Source organism: Hippoglossus hippoglossus, chromosome 10, assembly GCF_009819705.1.
Source record: "Hippoglossus hippoglossus isolate fHipHip1 chromosome 10, fHipHip1.pri, whole genome shotgun sequence".
NCBI lineage: Eukaryota > Metazoa > Chordata > Actinopteri > Pleuronectiformes > Pleuronectidae > Hippoglossus > Hippoglossus hippoglossus.
The window spans coordinates 22,609,521-22,632,881 of NC_047160.1; the positions used below are offsets into that span (position 1 = coordinate 22,609,521).

A 23,361-nucleotide genomic window follows, 5' to 3' on the forward strand; every position below is an offset into this window, starting at 1 on the left:
AAGTAGCAGTAATAGTAGGAGTAGTAATAGTAATAGTAGTAGTAGTAGTAGGAGGAGTAATAGTAGTGGTATTAGTAGTAGTAGTAGTAATAGTGGTATTAGTAGTAGTAGTTATAGTAGTAATAGTGGGAGTAGTAGTAGTAGTAGTAGTAGTAGTAGTAATAGTAGTAGTAGTAGAAGAAGTAGTAGTAGTATTAATAGTAGTAGTAGGTCTTAAGCTAGTATCACAAATCCTTCTACCACAAAGTACAAGCCTGAGTTCTTCCTGCTCCAACGCATGCGTACTGCGCCTTTAAGGAAGACCCCGCCCACTCAGCATGTGACACAACAAGGAAGTAGAAATGTAACTTTTCATTCAAAGTCTGACTTTTTAAAATCCTGCAGCTCGTTCGTAAGAAGCTGAAACGCGGTTGTTTCTCGTTCTGCGGGAACTCGAGTCCTCCTGTGACGCGAGGAAACAGAAACGACTGAAGGGAACAACTCGTTTATATATTTTATATGCTTCTAAAGTCCGTGGGACGATATTTCCACAGCACAATGTTGACATCCATAATGTTGACATCCGTCCTGTGCACGTTCACGTTACTGTTCCACCTCGGGCACGCGTCTCTGCCGCTCGTCATCAACACGTGGCCTTTCAAGAACGCGACGGCTGCAGGTAAGAACTCACGTTCTCGAGTTCCCTTCAGGACAGAGCTCGTTCTGCAGGAATCTACAGACATGCAAAACATGCAAAAACAATGCACCCACTTAACCACCCAAAACAACATGTGTATATATATGTATAAAAGGAAAAAATATATACCATATACATATGTGTTTGTTTCATATTGTTTAACATATTGTTTATGTGTGTGGACGTTCATTATCTCACACAGAAGCTCCAGGGAATCATGCACAACACTTGTTTCCACTGTACCAAAACACGTGGAAACTAAAAACAGCAGCTTGGCCACTTCACCTGCTTCATTCTTTTTAACATTTTCATGCATCGAAAAGTTGTGACAATGCCATAAATCCAGCGACTGCACAATTATTCAAGTTGGCAGACGGAGCTTTTTTTCAAATGGAGCGGTGACATTTGAGAGAGAGGCAGAGGTTGGCTGAACCCGGCTTCGTGTTGACAGTCTGATGGGACTCATTTTGCCGCAGCACCGTCCCCTGTATGGTATCTTTTTTTGGGGGTGAAATCCATCTGCTATTTAAACAGCGACTACGTGTCTAACAGTCTAGTTTTAGCTGCAGACAGGAGTTGTAGTTTCACAAATTGATTCAGGAAACTTGTTTTACTGGGCCCTTACTAGACATGACTCATCAAGGTGGCTCCATGTGACATTCACGACTTATGGCGCCCTCAGAATGTGGTTGTCTCCGTCATCCCTGACTGCAAATTGAGTCTTTTTTTGGATTTCCACTTTTGGTTGTTAACAAAAAAAATACCATTTTAAGACATCACCTCAGGCTACAGGAAATGGTGAAGGCGAGTTCAACATTTTCTGACACCTTAAATATGAAACAACAAATCTATCGATCAACAAAAGACCAATTCTATTATACATAAGGAGGTAGGAGGATTGATGTGTGTGTGTGTTTTGTGTGTTTTGTGTGTATAATGAAGTGCAAACACTGTCTGGCCATATAACCACAATTTTCCGGATCTCCTTTCCCCACATTGTTATAAAATATTCTTTTCGCAGCACCAGAAGCTTTAACCGCACAGGTATGTAAGCCCATCAGAGTCTTAGATGCCGATAGGAAATGGGCCAAACCCACGAGGCATCGTAACTGCCACTGCCAGCTCTGCCTCACTCTATTTGATTTCCTTCAGGATGATACATTGGACACGTTCAAATTGAAACTGAAAATATTTCAGCATTGCTTTTCACTTAGCAGTCAAGTGGTTTTCCAGCGGATGCACAGCCCCCGACACGGGGAAAAAAAATGACAGGAACGGTGCTCGAAACATCTCAAGCAGCAGATCAAACCGGCAGGTGATTAAAGTGAACTTAAAAATCTCACCATTCGAGATGGATACCCTTTAATTTATCAGATGTACGTCACATCTCATCCCCGAGGCAGGCGATGAAAATGAAAAATGTGCCCAGCTATCTGTTCTGCGGGTGGATATTTAAAGGTGTAGTCTGTGAGCTACCTCTATTGACCCCCCCCCCATGCAGATCTCTTATGCTTTGGGGGGGGGGGGCTTAAGAAAGCAGCTGACAATAGGAGGCTAATCTCTTCTTCCATTCTGTGGAATTTTCTAAAGATTTGCAATGTGCAGTTTGATATTAAAAAAAAGAAAAAAATATTAATAATAATATCCTCCAGTCAAGAGCACTCACCGAAGATGAACAGAATTTAAAGATGGAGAAATCATCACTGATAAAAGGAGGAATTTGTGGTTGTATCCCGCTGAACACAGATTAATGGTCTGAGAATTGAGTGGCAAGCTGGTGACGGCGCTACCAGTTGGTATTTTGATCCCCTGTGGGCACTCGGGGGGGCTCAGCCGGGGATCAGTGACCAAATGCTTGTCAGCTCACACTCGCTGTTTATTAGCAAGTGGACATCTCGGGCATCACACAAACTTTTAATCTGATTAGTTAATGTGCAACTTAACAAATATTACATAAAGTTACTAATAGTAATATCTAAGTTGCAAAAAAAATGTTTCTCAAGTGGTTTGCGTCACAGCAAGAAGATTCCTGGTTCGAATCCAAGCTTGGCCAGTGTGCGTTTGTATGTTCTCTCCATGTCCGTGTGGGTTTCCCCTGCCTCTCGATCCCTTCTTGCCCAATGGCCCCTGGGATTGGCCCCTACACGATCCTCGAAGGATAAGCAGACTTCTTGTTAGCGTTATTTATCAATCGTAGTTAGTTCGATAGAAACTTGCTTCTCCACGTCCACAGGAAACCTTGAGATGCATAAATATCTGGAAGCCCCGATTACAGGCACAAAATTCCCTGTTTGCTTTAATAACTTCATTGGCAGTGGTTGTATTTCCCCTCATGCATATGTTTTGTGTACTGTACACTGGGTGACTCACAGTTTTCTGTGTTGTAGCGTGGAGCGTCCTGCAGTCCGGTGGCTCGATGCTGGACGCCGTGCAGGAGGGCTGTGCCCGCTGTGAAGTGGAGCAGTGCGATGGGACTGTGGGCTACGGCGGGAGCCCCGATGAGTCTGGAGAGACCACACTGGACGCCCTGATCATGAATGGGTAAATCATGGCATGAACTGGGCTTTTACCAAAAATAGGAAATTCGTAAGGCAACCTAAGGAGGTGGTAAAGGTTGATGAGGATCCAGATGTATTTTGTAAAATTGTTCTTTTGGTAAAAGCCTGAATCTCCAGCAGTGCCCTGAGCCCGAAATAGCTCTTAATGAACAGATAAATGGTTTTCACTTTTTTTTTATCATAAATGACCTATGTATAATTGAAAATGTCTCACTCTAATAAGGCACCTGCAGATTTCCAATGTATTGTGCAAATGACAACTTGCTCTGCTGCTGTCTGTGCATCTTTAACATTTACAGGATTAACTGACTGACCTTTCCGGCGAGCATTTCTTTAATAAACCTCTAATTATCAGTCTCATTAGGATCTGAAGGCTTTGCAATCATTAGGTCCTTAAACACAAACATTTACACACTCGCAAGCTATCATTGGAGGCAAATATCCGCTCACAATGGAAGATGAATGCACGCAGCAAGCTGTTTGTTATTACTCTGGGAAATGTTCCCTCCTCCATTTTGCAGGGAAATTGACTATTTTCTGGTTGCATAGTCATGAATGTTTTCCAGGGAGCGGATCGTCTCCCACACACGATCCAATACAGCTGCATAAGAAATGCACTAGTTATCACTGGCAGACATATTTTAGATAGAGACTCAGAGCGAGAATCCAAACACCTGTACAATTTCACGCAATCCAAGAGAACATCCATGAAAAAAACAGTTTGTAAAAAAAAAAAACTTCAGAAAACAACATTCAATTTTTGATGTTGGGTTAAAGGGGAGATGACTCAACCCTGTGGCAATTCTTCAGGCTCTACTTTGTTGTGATGGATTAAAATATTAGAAGCATGAATCAATACAATGCAATCCACGGCACTGCCACTGCAACCTACCGCCATTACGAATAAAGTCCACTTCACTCTTCACACATTATCAAGAATAAACTGGACATTATACTAAGACTAACAGGTGTAGTACATAGTCTGTGTATAAAGATGGAGGACGTGGAAACTCCCCAAAAGTGGAGCTCAATCCTCTGCATTATAGGTCATACATCCTGCCTCCTCCATGTTAGTGGATGGGACCCAGACTCAAATTACACATTAAATAAACACGTCTCAAAGATAATTTCTTCATTTTATTTCCTTTTGCCACTTCACACCATGACCACTGCTGTGCTGCAGACAAGTGGCTTCAAATGATGACCAAAGCAAACAGGAGGAAGTGTTATTATAATACTTTTATTAGCATTATTAGCTATTATATAAATATCACAAATAGGGTGATGAGTATTGTTAACCTTAGTAGCATTTCATGGGCTTGACTCATTTACTAATTAGCTCTCTACAAACACAATTCATTGGAGAAATAATATCGAGAAAGTTCACTTGAAGAATTGTGTGTCACATTTATTGCATGAGTCAAAAGTGTCAGTGTTTACACTCCATTGCTAATGAACAGGAATAAAAACACTGTTTTCACACACGTTTGTTCTAATTTGCTTTATGACCTGTGGTATGGAAATTATTTGAGTTAATCACCAGCCAGCCTTTTATGAGGGGGGGCAGGGTCACGACATCTGAGATGTGCTACCGTTGTGGTTTGTATTCTTCACCAGTACTGGTTTATAGAGCTAATAGACGGGTCACTTGCCGACTCTCGAATCTGCCACGACTCTTGTCCACTCACCCTGCAGCGGGGGGACAGGGACAGTTAATTCACAGTGTATTGTCTCTGCGCAGGGATACGATGGAGGTCGGTGCAGTCGCAGACCTGAGAAGAATCAAGAATGCCATCGGAGTAGCGAGGGCCGTGATGGAGCGCACCGATCACACACTGCTGGTGGGAGAGTCAGGTATATGAGGTCTTATGTCCCCAAAGGTAAATGTTAAAAAAAGAAAAACCTGGTTAATGTTTGAAGGACCAATCTTAGAAATCCTGTCCTTATATAAACATATGGTTGAGTTCAGGAACAACAGAGATCCAACACGGTCCAAGTTTGTTTTAAATACATTTGTCTTGAGCCAGTTTGAAAAGGAATTAAATGTGTTTAACGCGGCAGCTGGATTTACATTAGTCATCTTCATTAAGCAGGTGTCACATTAGGGCCAAACCCCTTTTAGGCACTTATATGGTGCCTGATGCCTAATGGGTCACTTGAATAAGCCTTAATCCCCTAGATCACCACCATAAGCAGTTGGTGATGAATGCATGCGTCATAGCTGCAGTATGATGCTCTGAGCATAAATAGAACGATTGTATAACAGCCAGAGAGGAAACATACGGTCCCAATTGTGAGTATATGGAAAGTTATACATTTTTATTTAGCCCCTTTTTAAACGCACAATGTCCAAATCACAAGGGTTCAAGAAGTACTTTGTCAAAATCAACTGCTGGGCACATTCTAAAAAAAGGAAGTGTATGCGGGGGAAACAAGCCGGTAGACAGAGGAGTCTTGTGGATGACCGGAAAATGATTTCCATGGTGAAGAATAAAAAACCCTTTCATTTCTGCACAGCAAGTCAAAAGCACTCTACAGGACGAAGGCAGACATGTTTTCTCGTCAGCACTACAGGGGAATAGTGCCCAGGTTTCACTTCGAAGAAACATACAAAAGGAATCAGGTAGAGTTCTGGAACAGAGTTGTATTGAGCGATGAAACCAAAATCAGCCTCCTTCAAAATTATGGAAAGAGGAGAGTGTGAAGAAAAAGAGAACCGCTCATGACTCAAAGCCGCCGCCACCATTTCTCTACTGATGGAAGCAACAGGATAAATGCACAGGAACACAGGAGGAACTCAATCACAGTCTGACTGAGCAGCACAACTTGGTGAGGACCACACAAAAGGCAGAAACCGCACAACGAGCAAGAACGAGTTGCACTCAAATCCTTGAGCCATTTTCAAACACGAACTCCGGGAAATGTCCAGACAATTGGGTCTCGACTTTATTTGCCTTTCACATATAAAGAAAGCAGCAGGAGATTGTCAGACGTGTTCCCAACAGCAGGAGAATGTCTGGAACATTCAGGTGAGCGGTGCAAGAGGCAGGACCTGACATATCATTTCCTATGTAGAAATGAAAAGGCTTTTGTATGCAGGTTCTTGTCACCCAAAAGCTCTTGAATCTCGTTGACTTCCCAAGTTGACATCTTTGGCAGGATCTTCTATGTGTACGACATCTCTTCTTCATCCTGAGATATGTGGATTATTTTTGTTTTTCTCCGTTGTGCGTCCGCCAAGTGTTAGAAATGTCATGTGTTGCCCTCTCGCTCTCCGCTGTGAATTCCCTGGACTTTTCCCACTTTATCCTCACTCGGACATTCTTCAAGACATTTTAGGGGGAAAATTCCTTTGTCTGTTGTAACTGACTCTGACATTTGTGTTTCACATACCGATGTAGTCCGATTAACTTCAGGAGAATGTCTGGAGTTCAGTGCACGTCTGAAAGCAGCATAATAGACCCTAACTAGGGAAGATACAAAGTCCCTGTTGTTTCCACAGTTTATATTAAGTGTAATGATTTCATTCTTACTTACAGTTGTGGAACTGTCTCTTCTGAACCCTCGCTATTCAGGCACAATGTGTTTAAAGAGCTAAACCCCCCACAGAGTTCTTTCAGTGTTGACGTGCTGTAAACCCAATTCAAATTAAAGCTGGTATTTGTCACTTTCCAACAGAGTGTCGCTGAAGCTAACAAGAATAAAAAAGTATAACACTCCAAATACGAACAGTTTTCACGGGTAAATGAATAAAAAATGAGTGAAGAGCGACGAGGAGCACAACTCTCTGCGATTTAGTTTAACTGAAGGTCAATACTGAAGTCTATTATTTCCATATGACAAGTGTCTTCTAAATCAAATCGTCTGGCTCATATGTCAAAATATCACAAGATCGGCTTATTTTATTTTATATCCCGTGAAAATTCAATTCATTACGCCCTATTCATCCAAATTGAACCGGGATTTCCGCGGAATGGAAAAGGTCGCCACTGTTCAAAAAACGGAAGCGGTGGAACACTTCCTCCCTCGTGAGGCTGAAGCGACGAGCCAAATTGAGATCAGATTGCCTCCGATTCCGTCCTTTTGTTTGTGACCTTTTGTTCTTCTTATCATCCAAGGTCAGCGTGGACCAGAGTGTGTAGCTCCCCCCCCCTCCCCTCCCTGAAAGTATCGCTTCTCTCTCTCTCTCCGCAGCCTCCGTGTTTGCTGAAAACATGGGCTTCCTTGCCGAGGACCTGACTACCAACAAATCTGTGAATATTTTCTCGCAGTGGCTGGGGAGCAACTGCCAACCTAATTATCGGAAGGTGTGTGTCTACCGGAGTGTGTGTTTTCCTCACTTGTTTGGGGGGCTACAGGCGCGCGCTACTTTTAAAAGATTGATATTCGGCTGGGAATTTGACAGGCATTCTAAAGTAGTTCATAAAAAGTCCGCGTTTGTGGTAAAGGTGATGCCCTTCAGCGATGGATTGCTGCAATCCTGAAAAAAAAAAGAATAAAACCCTCTCCTCTTCACCGCCCCAATAATGAGCCAAAATCTCCAGATAGAACAGTTGTTTTTCATTTCAAGTCAGCTGTGCCACAGAGATTAAGGGTCCTATTAATGAAATTTACTATATTTACACTTGTGGATTCCCGGCACAAATACAATCCTCTATTGATGGCCCCTGAGTGGCTTCACTACGAGACTTGAGAGATAAGAGCCCCGAGTAGTTGAGGGAGGGAAAAAGCTGATCAATGCTACAATTGGAGTTTTTCCCCCAAAGCGTTCTAGACCCATTCCTGCCAATTAATCATTTGGTGTAGCAAAGTACAATACCCTTATCAAAATGAATAATATATACTTGGTGCAGAATAAACTTCCATCACTAAATACTGGCAAATAGAGAGCCAGAGGAGAGAGCCCAGTATTGGTTATGTACTGCATGTAGTACTTAGTGCTGCTGTACATTGTATAATCCATATGTTTTTTGAGCTGTGTGCTCGGTCTGTAGTTGTGCTAGTTGCAGCTTTTTTTCCTGAAAATGTTAAAGTGTTGCTGCAGGAATTGAGTCCTGCAGCAACACCTGCAGGGAACTTGAAGCTGCTCCACCGCTGCTGCTGCACTAAGAGGTGTTCACCCGTTTATTCAAAGTTCGGTGAAGCTCGACTCACAAAAACCGCACCTGCAGAATCGGTTGTTTGAGCCACATACAGACAGACAGAGGCTTCTGTAATTATTAGAAAGACAATAAAGAAATCTGCTGCAACCATCTCCAGATAAAAGCCTGCTTAGGGGTCCAGTGGAAAATTCACAGCTGCACCAGCATGAATCTGAAGAAATATGTCATTATTCCCCCTTTACCTCGACTTAAATTATTCCTTTGACAGGCCTTTCTGAAAAGTTCCAGATTGTTGCTGAGGTCACCGGAGAACAACTGTACCTGTATTATTTATAACTTAAGAGACTGTTTTCAAGGGTTTTACCTTCACCCGCATGAAATGGAATGTAACAGACTTGGGCGCTATGAATAATGCACGGGCACTTCCATAGAACAGGCTGGTTGAGTCCAACTTTGCTTTACTGATGGCTTGATGAAGGCCCTGTAGAGAAGTAATGGCGATACAGATGCACATTCTACATAAAAGGCATCTTTGTTTTTAATATTTAAGTTTAATAGTTTTCATGGCTCCCAGTCTTTAGTCTTTTTTTTTGCCTCCGTTCACTTAAAAAAAAAAGCAGAAGACACTGACTAAACTTTTCACACCGGCCCCGCGGGTCAACCGGGAACACTCCGTCATTCACAGGATGCCTTGAGGTGGAGATAGAGAAAAGCTTTTGTCAAACTACACTGCACTCCGACAGATATTCACATCTTGTGCTCCGTGCTGACCCCCCCCCCCCCCCTCTCCGAGTCAACTTTGAATGAATGAGCTGGTACAGTGGGCCGCCTGTGTCTCAATAAAAAATGGCTTTTGAGTGCCGAAGGACACATTTTTGCAGCAGCAGGAGGAGGAGGAGGAGGAATTCATACTGGGAGGTTTTGTCCTCGTAATGTACAAGACCACTGGGAACGTGGTTTTTCAGAAGACTACCAACCATTTATTATGAAGTACCAAACTAATCCACGACAATAGTGCTGATAGTTCAGCAAAAGTAAATGGCTGCAGATCAGCGTTTCTCGTGTGCTATTACAATAATTAAGTAGCAGGATACCGGCGTTATTCAGGCGCTGATGTTTTCTCTCCTGTCAAAAGAATGTATTTCCAGATCCCTCCCAGTCCTGCGGACCCTACAAGCCCAGGGCGATGCTGAAAGAGACGGAGAGGGCCCAGCATGCTAATGCGCACTCCCACGACACCATAGGTACGTTTTATCAGTTAACAGCGAAAGGGAAGCCGGCTTTTCCCCGGACGTTTAACAGTTTAGTATTTAAGCACTTAATTGAAACAAGCCAGTGATGAGAGCAGGTTTTTAGCAGCATAACATTTCCACTGAAGAAGAGATTATCAGGGAACACTTAAATGTTGAGGCATTGAATTTGTGTCACTGTCAAGATCAAGATCAGACCTGATTTTCACTTTGTGTTGGTATGAATTAGGGCACCTGAGTTTGTTAGGAATCCAGTGCAACGCTCCGAGAAAACCAAATAAGAATAATCAACAGTGACTGTTTTCAATCCTGTCCTTTAGCAACATGACGTAAAAAAACTACTGCTGGATTTCCACGAACTTTGCTGGAGGGATGGGACACAGGCCAAGAGAGAACCTATTGGCTCGGATCCCTTTCTTTAACATTGCGAGATCAGACATTTTTCACAGATTTCCTCAAAATTCCCGTTCTTCTTCTTTTCGCACCAGGGATGATTGCTGTCGATCAAGATGGTCACGTGGCTGCAGGTACATCAACCAATGGAATGAGTCACAAAGTTCCAGGGTACGTAGATGATGTTATTAGTGTCAAAAATGGGCAGAATATGTATTAGTGATTTTGACGAGGCCCAGGGACATTTGGTCTTGGATGAAATGAACCGTTCCTTAGACTGTAATCATCATCTTTTATCACCTAAAATATCAGTTTGGAGAGAAATATAAGTTTGAGATTCAAATTTAGGATTTTTAGTTGGTCAAGCTTTTGAAAGATAACTACAGAGAATCAGTGTTGTTTGGAGATGATGCTGTGAATCTGCTTTTTCCATTGTGTTTATAAGCATCCAGTGCATCTAGAAAGATTTAATGTGTATGCATCGTACGTGGCACTGCTCTGTGTATGAACCCTGTGGTTTTCCTGCTGTGCAGTCGTGTTGGGGACTCTCCTATAGTCGGAGCCGGGGCCTATGCAGACAGCTCAGCCGGCGGTGCTGCCGCGACCGGAGATGGAGACATCATGATGCGCTTTCTCCCAAGGTACCTCATCAATTGTTCTGCTGTGATGAAGGTCAGAACTGTGTTGGTACCTTGCTGTGACTTTGTGCTCTGATGCACGGAGGGAAAATCGCTGTCGCACATAAGATATATATGAAAAGGGAAGGTCAGGACTCTATGGCCCTTCAGATTAAGATGTTCTCATTCATCTCAGAGAAAAGGATTCAGATATGTTGGAATGTAAGTAATGTGAATGCAATGTGGACTTATTTCTCAGCTTGTAAAGCCTCTTCAAAACACATGTAAATACACATGTAAGTTAGAATGTAGCTGTGTCTCAATTCAGGCTGCATGTGAAGACCGATCGGGTCACAGCGCCGCAGCGAGGCCTTTGTCCTTCCCTCCCCGAGTAGCACAGGCCCCAATGGGTGGATCCATCTCGGGCCGACCTATCCCAGTATTCATTATGTTTCAGAGAGAAGCTGTTGGGCTGTGTGTAGCTCATCCTCCAAAAGGAGAGGGGCCCCTGAATTTGGGACACGGTTTTAAATTTCCTCTCATGCAGGAAATGCCCTGAATACGACAAATGTATGAACTCTCTGTCAAATGGAGGATATTGAGATTTCGATCACTTGAAATTGAGCTGGAAAATAGTTTATCATCGTAAAAATCGGTGTCTTTAAAGTGTTCAAAACACCACGAGACACGCCGACGAAATCTTAACGCCTCCATGCACCTGAACCAGGGTTTTTATTTCTCAGCCACCTTTCTGAATAACATAACACAGACTTCTCTTGACAAAAGAATGATGTTTCCTAGAATATGGACATGCATGACACGTGCAGATTTTAAACAGCCGTCTTCTGGCGTGAGCTTCTCGGTGCATGTGCAACAACAGCATTAGAAAGACTTGAGTGGACTATGTTGCCCCAAAACTGTCATTTGTACATTCCACAAGAGGCGAGATTTCACTAAAGCTGCTGTTTGTTTTTCAGGCTGTGTGAATATAGCAGTCTCCGAAGGTTTGATTTTTTTTTTTTTAGCTTTATTTATCCAGGATAGTTTGGTGAGCCCACATGCTGTCCTTTTAAGTTTCACTCAGCTTTACATTCACACCCACACCTGAGGGATTCTGTTTCAGTCATGGTGTTTTTTTTTTCCGAGTCACATCCTAGAACTATTTGGGGGGGGGGGGGGGGAGTTTTTCAAAGACTGTGTGTGTGTGTGTGCGTGCGTGTGTGTGTGTGTTTTGCATTCATTCTCAGTGCCCAACTGTTTCACAGCAGGCAACATATTTTAATTGATACGTGTAGTTACAAGGCTGCCCCAGGACCATCAAAAGGACATCAGAATAGAGCAACAACACCCCCACCACCAGAAAGACTTTTTTCTTTTTTAAACCACACGAACAAGTTTACAACTACAAGTCCAAAGTTCTGAATCCTTCCTTTTGAAGTCTGCCATGAGGAATATTCAAATGTAGAGTAGAAGGGCACCCAGTAGAGTGCACACCTCCGCCAAGGCTCAACAGTCCGCCTCTGAAACCACATTTAAATTCACAAGATGTGGATGTGCACCAGATTACACACACATAGAAATATCAGTCCCCTAAACTTGTCGGTATTATCTTCATCAAGGTCTCTGAATTGATCTGAGACATTTACAAAAACTATGAAAAACATACTCACCAATGTAAAAAACCCTGAAACTGCCACAGTAAAGATCTGCAACTAAATAAAATGGGTTCTGTCATAGAAATCGGTTGAGCAGTTTTTGTGTAATACTGCGAACAAACAGAAATAGAAAAGTTGACCTCCTTGGGGGAGTAAAGAGGAATTTAACTCGCACTCATTTGCGAACGTGTGGAAGAAAGACACAGCGTGGTGTGCACCATCATAAGTATTCAGAGAGGAACAAGCTTCTGATACTTTTTGCAAAGAACAGATGTCTCTCTCGTTATAAATGCGCCCTCAAGATAAGGGAGTCAACAGCACCTGTAGTGTCTGTGTAGCTCAGAAAACGTGTTTCTCCACGTTTGCTTATTTTGTACTCGTGAACCCCCGAAAAGGAGTTTCACAAACATCTCGCATTCATATGAAGGGAGGTTGGGAATGTAAAAAGATGAAATATGTCTGCATCAGTTTAATCCCGCGCCATAATCACACGCGCATCCCCGCCGTCGTCGTCTCCGTGGTCGGTGGCCTCGACAGCGCTCTTTAAATTTGCCTCATGTGCACTGTGTGTGATCCTGCCAACAGTTACTTGGCCGTGGAGCTGATGAGGACCGGGGCAGATCCCTCAGCAGCCTGCAAGATGGCCATCTCCAGAATCAAGAGGCATTACTCAGAGTTCTTTGGAGCCATCATCTGCGCTAACACAACAGGCCATTATGGTGAGTGTTTGGGTTCACACACACAGACTGTGCCGCTCCCTGCCAAAGGAGCTCAGGCAAACACCTGACACACACACACACGTCTTTTATGATTGAAAATAGCCTCTGATTCTAACCATTTACGAACAGCATGTTACTATTTTATGGTAAATTCATTAAAAAGATTCAAAAATCCCCCCAAAATATATAAAAAAAATCTGTGAAAATGTATTTAAAAGGCTTAAAAAGACAAACTAAATGTAGAAAATCATACCCATAAATACGTTGTGCTTTATTCACAACTTAAATCGATGCTGCTTCTCAAAAAATTCTCACTTTTTCTAAAATAGAGACGAAGATTTGAGGATTTGATTATCATTTTTGTGCAAAGTTTGAAGCAGACAGTTGCTTCAAAACTTATATTAAACCGTCTCCTGACAGTGTGTCATCCACTCACACTCCAGCACCACCCTCTCCTCCCTGTGACTGCTTTGTTCTCATGACAACACAGACTAAGTTTAAAAATAATCACAGCAGCTCAGGCCACATGCAGTTTTTCTTCCCTCCATCAGAAAAAATCATTAGATAACCTTTTCTTTCTCATATAAATGACACTTAGTCCAGGATTCTCTCCATTTGCCGTTATCTCCACGTTGTCTTTTTTTTGCCACCTGATCACACACGTTGCAACATAGGTATGAATAATGAGAGATGAGCGTAATGACATTTAAAACATCCAGGGACGCTGTAACCACAGCGGCTGCAGTCGCGCGAGGGTGTAAGTGTGAAGGATTTAACAGCCGTTCACATTTGGCCTCGCGTGAATCCAAAAAAAGACAAAGTTTACACTCGGCCTCAGGTGATTCCGAAGACTCTTATTACAACATCCTTGTATGCAGGTGTTTTCAGTGTCTCATTATATCTCAGCCAGGAGCACCGGCGAACCAAGAGACAGCCGACGACCTTTAGAACAAGCCTGAAGAGGTTAAATACGTGGGTGTCACCACCAAGTCAGAACAGAGCGAACCTCTCGGATGAGGTGAAACATCGAGCTTCCCTCCAGTTTAACTTTGTTCTATATATTCAGACTTGGAGTGAGAATCTTCGCAAACATCTGCATTGACAGCTGTAAGCAGTTGGCGCAAAAAAGTTAAAGGAATAAATCCTTAAGAAGGGCTGAAAGTTTTGTTCTTCTGTGACATCTTTGGTTTTCTCTGTGATCTCCTTCAGGTGCAGCCTGCAACAAAAGCCCTGGATTCTCGCAGTTTCACTTCATGGTGTCAAACTCCGAGTCAGACGCACCGCTTCTCAAATCCGTGGACTGCTTCTGAACAGTTGTTATTTTCATGCCTCTCTTTTATATTTAAATTAATTGACAGACTTCACCCTGAATTGTAAAACTGGTTTTATTCAAAAATGAAATAAATTAAAAAGGAAACAAATGCACATGTCACAAGTTTTGTTGTTATTCATTCTTATTAGATTTATCACAGTTTCTTCGTAACAACTTTGTTATTTATGTCTTTTAAAAGATCGGAAGGAGAATTTAAATGCAAACTCTTCTGGGCTGAAGATCATTCACTCGATAGGTATTCTCTGCTCAATGTAAAGTTCAAGACAAACATCTGCATATTCCACTAATTTTCACGACGAACTATCATGTCCCACTTATATTTCCATTTATTTATATGAGCATGTGGGGTCAGCACATCGTTTATACAATGTGCTAGTAGAACACATTAGCAGCCAGGGAGGTCGGATCACCCTGGTCCGCTCTCTGCCCACTGGAAAAACTCACACTGTTTTCCCTTTTGAAAGCTGCAGGTGTAGAAATTCCGCCCGTTGTTGGGTCCTAGTTTCAGAACTGTTCTCATTAGGCAGCGTTTGCCATGGTGACAAGAAGGGAAGTGCTGGTCCGCCCACTGCAACACAGAAAACACACTTCTCATTAGTTAGTTGTAAAGTGTTACTATAGTCAGTTTAAATTCGATGCAAATAAATGCCACTTTTTTGTGTTTTGGATAAAACTGTAAAACGCTTTATTTTCCAGGCTTCACAATGTTATGCAGAGATGAGTTCTTGCTTTCCAGTTTCACCTCAAAGAAGTTGCACTTGGTCTCTCTGGGAAGCGAGCAGACGTAGAACTGCCGTCCCTTATTCTCCCCCTCCTTGCGGACCACTCGGAGGACAGCTGGACGACGATGGGATGCACAACAGGGGACACTGGGACTGGAGGAAATGGAGGAGCCGCTGCTGGCTGCTCCTGTTTTGCGCGAACTGACAAGTGAAGAAGCGCTCTTATTAGCACGAAATAAATTCAAAAATAATACACGGGAACACCTGTCACGTCAACCCTCATTAGAGAGCAAACAACCACTCCTCAACCGTGTGATGGTATGTGTGGGTAATAATTGTATTTGCATGGAAACGCTACAGCTACTCATCAATCTGTGTTGTTTTTTAACAATGCTGCATTAAAAATTCCACAGTCAGACAGTTTTTTATCCTACTTATCTTACTGAAGTTGCAAAAAACTTCTCTTATTATAAACTTATTCACGAATAGCCAAGCGAGAGATTCACTCACCCGGAGTAGGGGGTTCCATTTTGAGCATTGTTACTGGGAAAGGGACTGTGATCAATTCTCATTTTCTTGGATGGCTGACTGTAGGAGGCCAGCGCCTCCCCATTGGAGAGCTCGGCATTTTGCTTCTGCCAGCCACCAGAGGCATAATTGGGGCTTGTTGTCCCTTGGCAGACTCTGTATTTATTTAAACCTCGCTTGGCCGCCAAGGAATTCGAATGACTGCCGGCAGGGGAGAGCGGGGAGTTTACAGGCTTTGGCTTCTCGCTCAAGTCGGAGAAAACAAGGGTGGAAGTCCCGAACGCAGACCTCCAGTTGATTTTGAGCTCCTCCTGTGGTTTCTTGAAGGCGTTGCAGGGGTACTTAATCAAATCGGTGGCGAAGGGGGTTGCCTCAGTGCTGATGTCGTCTTTGTGAACTGTGAAGACGAAGCCACAGTAAGAAATCATTTCATCTTCACAAAGTGCAGCTGATCATGGCGCACTGGGCTGCTGTTGTTAGTGTGGAGTCACAGACAGTCTCACAATCCGCTGTGCTGATAATATCCATATGCAAATGTGACTGCATTTATAAAACTTTGAAGCTAGGTAAATGTTTGCTGTTGTGGTAAACTGCATTCCCTGGACTACTACCATTAATTTACCCTTGAGCAAGGTACTTAGCCCCCAACTGTTTTAGTGGTGCAGCGTTGTGGTCAGCTAATTTATAAAACTGCAGAAATGCTAATCAGGGTAATACTGAAAAGCAAAATACAACCTTCCCTCTGGAAATAAGTTATTATTCATTTGTACATAAAAAAAATGGAACAGTTCATCTGCAAACATTGTCCTTGAATAGACTCACATCTAAATACAGGTGGACTTTGCACGTGTCTTTCCGTTTGTAGATCTAGTTTCCATCAGGGTTTTCATCCCCCTTTGAAGATTAAATGTTTTACAGCGCAGGATCAAATAAGATTTTGTGGCTTTTTAAACACCAATCAATGGAGGGATACCTATTTTTAGATCCCTACCAGTGATCTAAATTTATTTCAAATGTAAAATACTTTTTTATAAGCACTATAAATGCAGCCAGATGCTGGAAATTGTGGGTTTTCTGTTCTGTCCAAAGTGCGGCTGCAGGAGAAGGAGAACATCTGATGCAACTGCAGGAATCCGAGCCAAAAAAGAAAGGCTGACATACGATAGTCGGCAATTTACCCATGCCTGAAAAGCTCAGCATAACCAAATGAACCATGGGGAAACTGTAGTCTGGAGTCAGTGATACTCATGCTGCAGCTATTCGCTTGTTCAGTCAGCTGTGATATGGAAAAAAAAAAAAAAATTGAAATGTGGCAGCACGATTCCCCCCCCCCAAAAAAAAACACAAAATATAAAAATACCATTGGACTGAGGTTTGGCAGATGCAACAGACGGATTGTAGGAGATTCCTTTCACACGCTCATTCACTGCTGCCATAATGTATCTCCAGACAGTCGGAGACAAACGGCCAGTTGACAGACATGCTCGTTATTTGTGCGGGCAACACACAGACGCAACCACACACATGGAGAGATCGGTTTGCTCGTCTGCAGGGTCACGGTGACTCGCTCCAAAAGTACTTGAGCAGTGACGGCGAGCGGACACGTGGGATCATTCGGCCGAACCCGCAAAACTGGAGCTACTAGTATTTTATCTCTTGCTTACAAGGACATTGTCGCCCCATTAAATTCCAATTCACGATGTTTTCCTCACCCTCAGGTCTTGGAGTGAAGCAGGCATCACAGGCTTTCGCTGCCGGCTGGTTGATGAGCGTGCAGAGCTGACAGGCCCAGTCTTCCTCCTCCTGCTTCGCCACATTATCGCCGGCTCTCTGATTGTACACCCATTCAATCAGGCTGTTTCTGACTGGGAGCTTACTAGATAAAGAAAAGCAGGGGCGACAAAAATAAATCTTTGTGACTAAAAACAGGCTTACTAATGAAGGAGACGTGCACTGAAGCTGAAATCACTTCACTGACTGAGAACACTACAGACAAAATGAATAATTCGAAATTACACAGCGTATTTTTATGTAATAAAATATTCCTGTAGATGTTTTTAAAAGAGAATGAAAATGTCTTGCTGTTTGCTTCTGCGTTTCTGAACACCTTGCATTTTTTTTTAGCTTCGCAATTTGTTTTTGTTTTTGGGCGAGTACCACAGGGGACACACAGATTCGCACGTGAACATACATTTCTTTGATTACTTATACAAAAAGCAAGTTGTCCTCGCTACTGGAAGTGCAACATGAATTATACATATACGTCGTAGAACAAACTGGGTGGCCCCATACTCTTAATGGTTCACGCAAGTCAAACTGTGTTACAGGCAAAGAGGAAAACTTGCACTGGGCTAACATTTGCAGTTTAAGCAGAGGATGAAGATATGTGAGAAGGGAATGTTTGCTCCCAGCATACATGTTAGTGCTCCGACATGAAGCTCGACTATGTTTGACAAGAAGGCAAATCTGCAGTGCCAACAGTCGTAGAGCAGGAGGAAAGGAGCGGTGGCTTTCGGGAAACTTTCCTCACAGATTGCATTTATCAGCTGAGTAATGTGTTGTAAGGGCTTTGGGCTCTAACCCCTCGCAAAGCTTTGCTCAAACACAACCCAGGAGGTGTTGAGCCTGTGCCCTGTCTGGCAAACATAGCCTTACATGCGCATTAATACCCCCCCGCCCGCCGCCATAACACTTCTCACTCCCCTGCCAAGCCCATCTGCCTGCAAACATGGCCTCTCTAAAATTGAACCTTTTATCTAAAAAGGCTTTAGAACTTTCTGCAAAGACTTTGGTTTTTGAAAAACGACACCTTGTTTTTACTATAGTGGTGCCGCCTTTTTAGCAAGAAAACATAATAAAGAAACTCTACTGTTACAAGACGATTCCAGGTTTTATCACATTTCTACAAAGAAAAAAAGCAAAACAGTATATTGTACTATTGTTTATAAAACCCTGCATAAAAAGGCAGCGAGAAAACAATTTGCTCGACAAACATGTGGTAGAAAAGATGCATTGAAGCTGCTGAGAATAAGGCAGTGTAATGGATGTTCTTTTATTCTCATCCGCAACACACGATTTTCCAACAACGCCTACACCAGGCTTCAATGAAAGCATCTTTACAAGAGCTCAAGACAATACCTTTCCACTCAAATTGCCGATGGTCTATGAGAATTTCTACCTGATGTCAACCCCGCTGGGATTTCCCTTCTGACAGCGCTCGCAGAAGTAAGTCATCCTGCCGTTGTCTCCAAGACGACAGACTGTGATAACATGAAAGCACTGGCCGCACTGGGGACGCTTGTAGACTTTGTAATGTTTGTAGAGGGGAGAGCCAGATTTGCGACACTGATAGGAGACAAGAAAGGGCAGAGGAGAGAGAATAGAAAGATGAGGATAAAGATAACAAGAGGAACATACCACTCTCCTTATGAGTCTGTTAAACATCGAGAAGAAGGAACATTTGTTTTTGACTCCTGCTCCTCATCCTCAGCAAAACAGGATTTAAATTGAATCTATTCTTGCAAGTTATAAACCAAAATGTAAATATGTATCAATCTAAATAAACAGTACACAAACAGATCTAGAATAAATAAATAAAATGTGTCTGACCTTATAAAACAGAAGAGTAAAATCCCGCGTCATTTTCACCAAGTGGTGGATCTGTTCGTCCGCCAGCTGCTGCACCTGAGGAGGAAGCAGCACTTAGTTACAGCTCACAACCAGAGAGTGAAGGAAATCTCATTTGTCTGGACCCTCGTTTCAAAAGAGAGACGAAAAGCACAAATCAATAATACAAGCATATAACCAATAAGACAACCGGACATGAAAACCTGGATCGAAAAATGATGCAACGGAGAAAAATTACATATCAAGATTTGACTAGAGAAAAAAAAACACTTGTAGCTCTGTCAGGACCCCGGTGGGCTGGATAATGGAGGGGAAGTTCATAAAGATTCAATGGTCCCAGAAGAAGAAGGGGGCAAAAGTCCTGGATTAATGTCTCGATCTCCGGTGCTTTATTCATGTACCCAATCTGATATTTTCTAAAGGGAACAGAGCCTCTGGAAGCGGTAGAAGTACTCATCCTGCAAAGTGTGTCTTACTTCCAGCGGTTAGGTGACTCTGTAAGTCAGATTTTTACTCTAGTTTCCTTAATAAAAAATATTCCTCAAGAGCAAAGAGAAGGCAGAGGATCGTTCACAATTCAAGAGATATGAGATAGAAATGAGTTGCGTCTTATTACGTCCACAAAGGAGGTTTTGTCTGTTGACATATCCAGAAACAAGCAGAGGTATATGTAAACACACTGGGGATCTGTCCAGGGTGTATGATCCCACCTCTCGCCCAATGTCCCCCCCCCCCCGCAATCCCTCAAAACCTCAAACTTAGTGGGATGCGTTCTCTGAGTGTTTTATTTAAATAAAAAAAGATGTTTGAGTCCCAACATCCATTCATAGACAGAACATTTCCATTTCCAAACTGCACCGATGAATAAGCACATCTACGCCACAAAGCATATTTTTGTCTTTTCCCCCCATTTCACCCCTCCTCATTGGCAACAGCTTTAACTTTTTTTTCCTGTTCCTCAGATGAACACAATCTATCATGTTTTCCATACCTTCACGCCTGGGTGGAGGCCTGAGTCGAACAGGGCTTCGTTTTTAATGATGTTCCCGACGCCCGGCATGACAGCCTGGTCCATGAGAACGTCGCAGAGCCTCCTGCTACTTTGGCTCCTCACCGCTTTCTCGGATTGGGAGAAGCTGAACTTCTGGGAGCACACATCCAGACTCTCCATAGTTCTCACCCTTTGCTCGCAGTCCTCCGTCAACCTGCGAGCACACAATTTCATAGTGCGGGAGGAACTCGGAGAATATATGGCCGCTGTTACTGCAAGCGTGCCACAGGGTCACGGGTGCATTATCGAGGTTACACATTTTCGAAAATGGTTTCTTTCGTATATATTCTGCCTCAGTTTGTTTGTTATGAGATGGAGCAGCGTAGGTGAAATTTCCAGACAGTAGAATTAAATGTGTGTCTGGCTACACCGGGAGCGCAGAGTCGATGAACAGGACAAATGTTGAGCCAAGCCGGCTGCGTTTGTCATGCAACAGCCGCCCGTCTTCAGACACAGCCTAATGTAGGACATACTCCCCGTGTGAGTCTCCCTGTATGAGACTCATACCCCAAGGTGAACTTCTGTCACCTCAATCTATCCAGGCAAGCTGGTGTCCCCATTACCTTATTTCCACAGTGCTGTCAAAGAAGCACACAGTGTCGTTAGTCAGGTGTATTTCCAGCACTGGTGCAGAGCCCGTCCTCTCCTTCCTCTCAGCAGGGTTTATACGCATTGATCCATTCATACCGAAGTGGACTCTAAAGGATGTGAGCATGAAAGAGAGGTGGAAAAGAAAAAGACAAATTTGCTTTGAGGATAGCGTGTCTCAATCCATATAAGACTTGTCAACTAAAGGACAAAGAGGTGGCCCGGCGTTGGGAGACTCCACCGTGTTAATGGAGATGACACAGGCTCCATCTCAGCAGTGTGTCTACAGACAGTCATACTTCAGTACTCACATACAAGCCACAGGAATTTTACCACGATGATTATAGAACCACTGTTACACTGTAAAATACAAAACCATTCATATAATGGTGCCTTTCCATTTAGTATCTCTTGCTGTGAAAGATCATTACAGGCAATGTTACAAATGAAGGAATTAATGACTGAATTGAGGCCGAATACTGAAAACTGTGAATACAAGGCAATGAAATAAGCTTTGATTTTATAGGAAACTCCTGACTAAGGTGTTTCCACAGCCTTATTATTTCAAAAGCTGTTCCCCTCAGTCTATCAGAATCAAGGCTTTATTGTCGCTGAACAAAATAATACAACGAATTTTGCTGCAGGTAAAAAACGATCCATACACACACACACATCATAGCATTCTCGTCTTATTCATCTTATTCATGTCTATGTTCTCTTATTGTATTCAGAAATGTGTCGTTTGTTTATTGTACAGCACTTTATATGAAATATATTCTCTCTGCAAGGTATCTGACTCCAGAGCTGCAGGATTCAGACAAAAACTATTATTATTATTATGTGAACAGTTTCTGATTCCTCATTAACAACATCTTTACATCCATAGCTATCACTCTTGTTGTTTTCATTATAACAACTAGTCAGAGCTGAAACCTGATGCTGCACAACTGTTCCTGGTCTCTCTCTCTCTCTCTCCTCTCTCTCCTCTCTCTCCTCCCTAAGTTTCTCTGCTCAGCCGGTCGAGGCAGATGGCCGCCCACACCGAGTCTGCTTCTCCAGGTTTCTTCCAGCTATTGACGGAGTGTTTTCTCTCCACAGTCGCCAACGTGCTGCTCATCGAGGGAACTGTTTGGTTTTCTCTATACATTTTCAAGGTCTTGACCTTCTATGTAAAGTGCCTTGAGATAATTTATATGACGATTTGGCGCTATACAAATAAAATTGAATTGAATAATAATAAACCTGACCTGTGTTGTGTAAACGTCTCTGTACGTGTAGGTACAGTGGAGGCCCGGAGGAGGGCGCTGTGGGCAACACTACTCTCACAAGAGGAAAACATTTTATCGAGGGAATAAGATAATATAACATAAACATAACATTACATCCATGTGGGACAGACTTTATAAAAAATGAATTATTAGATTATAGATATATTATTTTGGGCCATTTATATTGTATATACTTTTGAAGTATTGCATGTTTTCTTATTATTACTTTACTGAAATGTATTTTTTTGACTTTGCTCTTTGCTGCATACTTACCTGTTGTGGGACTAATAAATAAAATAAATGAAGGATGATTTTATCTGTAATTCTCAGTGTGTGTGTGTGTGTGTGTGTGTGTGTGTGTGTGTGTTTACCTCAACGCTCTCGGACCAAAGAGGATGAAAAGCTCCTTCCCCAGAGTCTGAACCCCGGAGAACACACAGCCGATAAAACAGAGGAAGACATGTCCCCCACTGTTTCTCTGTGGAGACACAACAACACAACTCAACACACGGCTCCACTCGTCAGGGCGGACATGTTGTAAACAGTCAATCAAACTGGACAACACACAACACAACAACACAACAACACAACTCACTGCTGCTGTCGTCAAGCTTCCTCGGATCTGTCTCACTTCCTGTCCTCTCTTGACACGGGAGCGGATCTTCTCTCCGTTCAAAGTGCAGCCGGGACCTTCCACCATCTTCCAGGACTTGGAAACTTAACCCGAGTTAGAAATGAGGGAAACGTCCCGAGTTAAAGGCGCGTGTTGTGCTCCAGACTGCGCGCCAAGAAATTCAATGTTGCGCATGCGCGGTGCGGTTCAGGTCGGATGTACTTCCGGGTTTGTGCACAAAATAAATGAATGAATCAGATTTTATTTGTATAAAATTCACAAATCCAAATTTGTCTCTTAGAGTTCAACAAGGTGAGACATAGTCTGTTCTGAACCCTCAACAAGAGTAAAACTAGTAAAAAACAATAATTAACAGGGAAAAATAATTATAAAAATAATAAACTTTATTTTGTAGCACTTTTTAAAAACCAGAGTGCTTTGACAACAAAGCAAGAAAAGTAAATTAAAACTTGGAACACTTAAAATAGTTTTTACAACATTGATTAAAATAAAAACAGTTTATAACATAATAGAAAAGTTTGTCAGTGTTTAAACAGCAGATTAAGCAATTTCTCCAAATGTGTGGTGTATTGAAGAGACTGCAAATTGCGAATTTTCTGTTAAGTCTGTTAATTTGCAGGTTTTATTTTTCAATCTGTAG

The 23,361-nt window shown here is 42.6% G+C and overlaps 2 protein-coding genes across 3 annotated transcripts; one reads left to right on the forward strand and one right to left on the reverse strand.

The window, feature by feature from the left end:
* Positions 1–327: 327 nt before the first annotated feature.
* aga (aspartylglucosaminidase) lies at positions 328–14,376 on the forward strand. Of its 2 annotated transcripts, XR_004615243.1 has the most exons (10): positions 391–658; positions 3,064–3,217; positions 4,976–5,088; positions 7,429–7,541; positions 9,472–9,580; positions 10,075–10,150; positions 10,513–10,620; positions 12,837–12,970; positions 13,877–13,988; positions 14,180–14,321. XR_004615243.1 is itself a non-coding variant. In XM_034598414.1 (9 exons), the coding sequence occupies exons 1-9, from the start codon at positions 499–501 to the stop codon at positions 14,278–14,280; spliced, it is 1,068 nt and encodes a 355-aa protein (XP_034454305.1). In that variant the 5' UTR covers positions 328–498; the 3' UTR covers positions 14,281–14,376. The 2 variants fall into 2 exon arrangements, 1 of the variants encoding a protein (XP_034454305.1); XM_034598414.1 differs by lacking the exon at positions 13,877–13,988 and having other exon boundaries at positions 328–658; positions 14,180–14,376.
* neil3 (nei-like DNA glycosylase 3) lies at positions 14,337–22,904 on the reverse strand. Its single transcript, XM_034598413.1, has 10 exons — positions 22,683–22,904; positions 22,459–22,565; positions 20,795–20,929; positions 20,172–20,385; positions 19,163–19,237; positions 18,732–18,898; positions 17,266–17,429; positions 15,536–15,950; positions 15,046–15,226; positions 14,337–14,871 (listed from the first exon to the last, which is right to left on the reverse strand). The coding sequence occupies exons 1-10, from the start codon at positions 22,785–22,787 to the stop codon at positions 14,710–14,712; spliced, it is 1,725 nt and encodes a 574-aa protein (XP_034454304.1). The 5' UTR covers positions 22,788–22,904; the 3' UTR covers positions 14,337–14,709.
* Between the last annotated feature and the right edge of the window lie 457 nt (positions 22,905–23,361).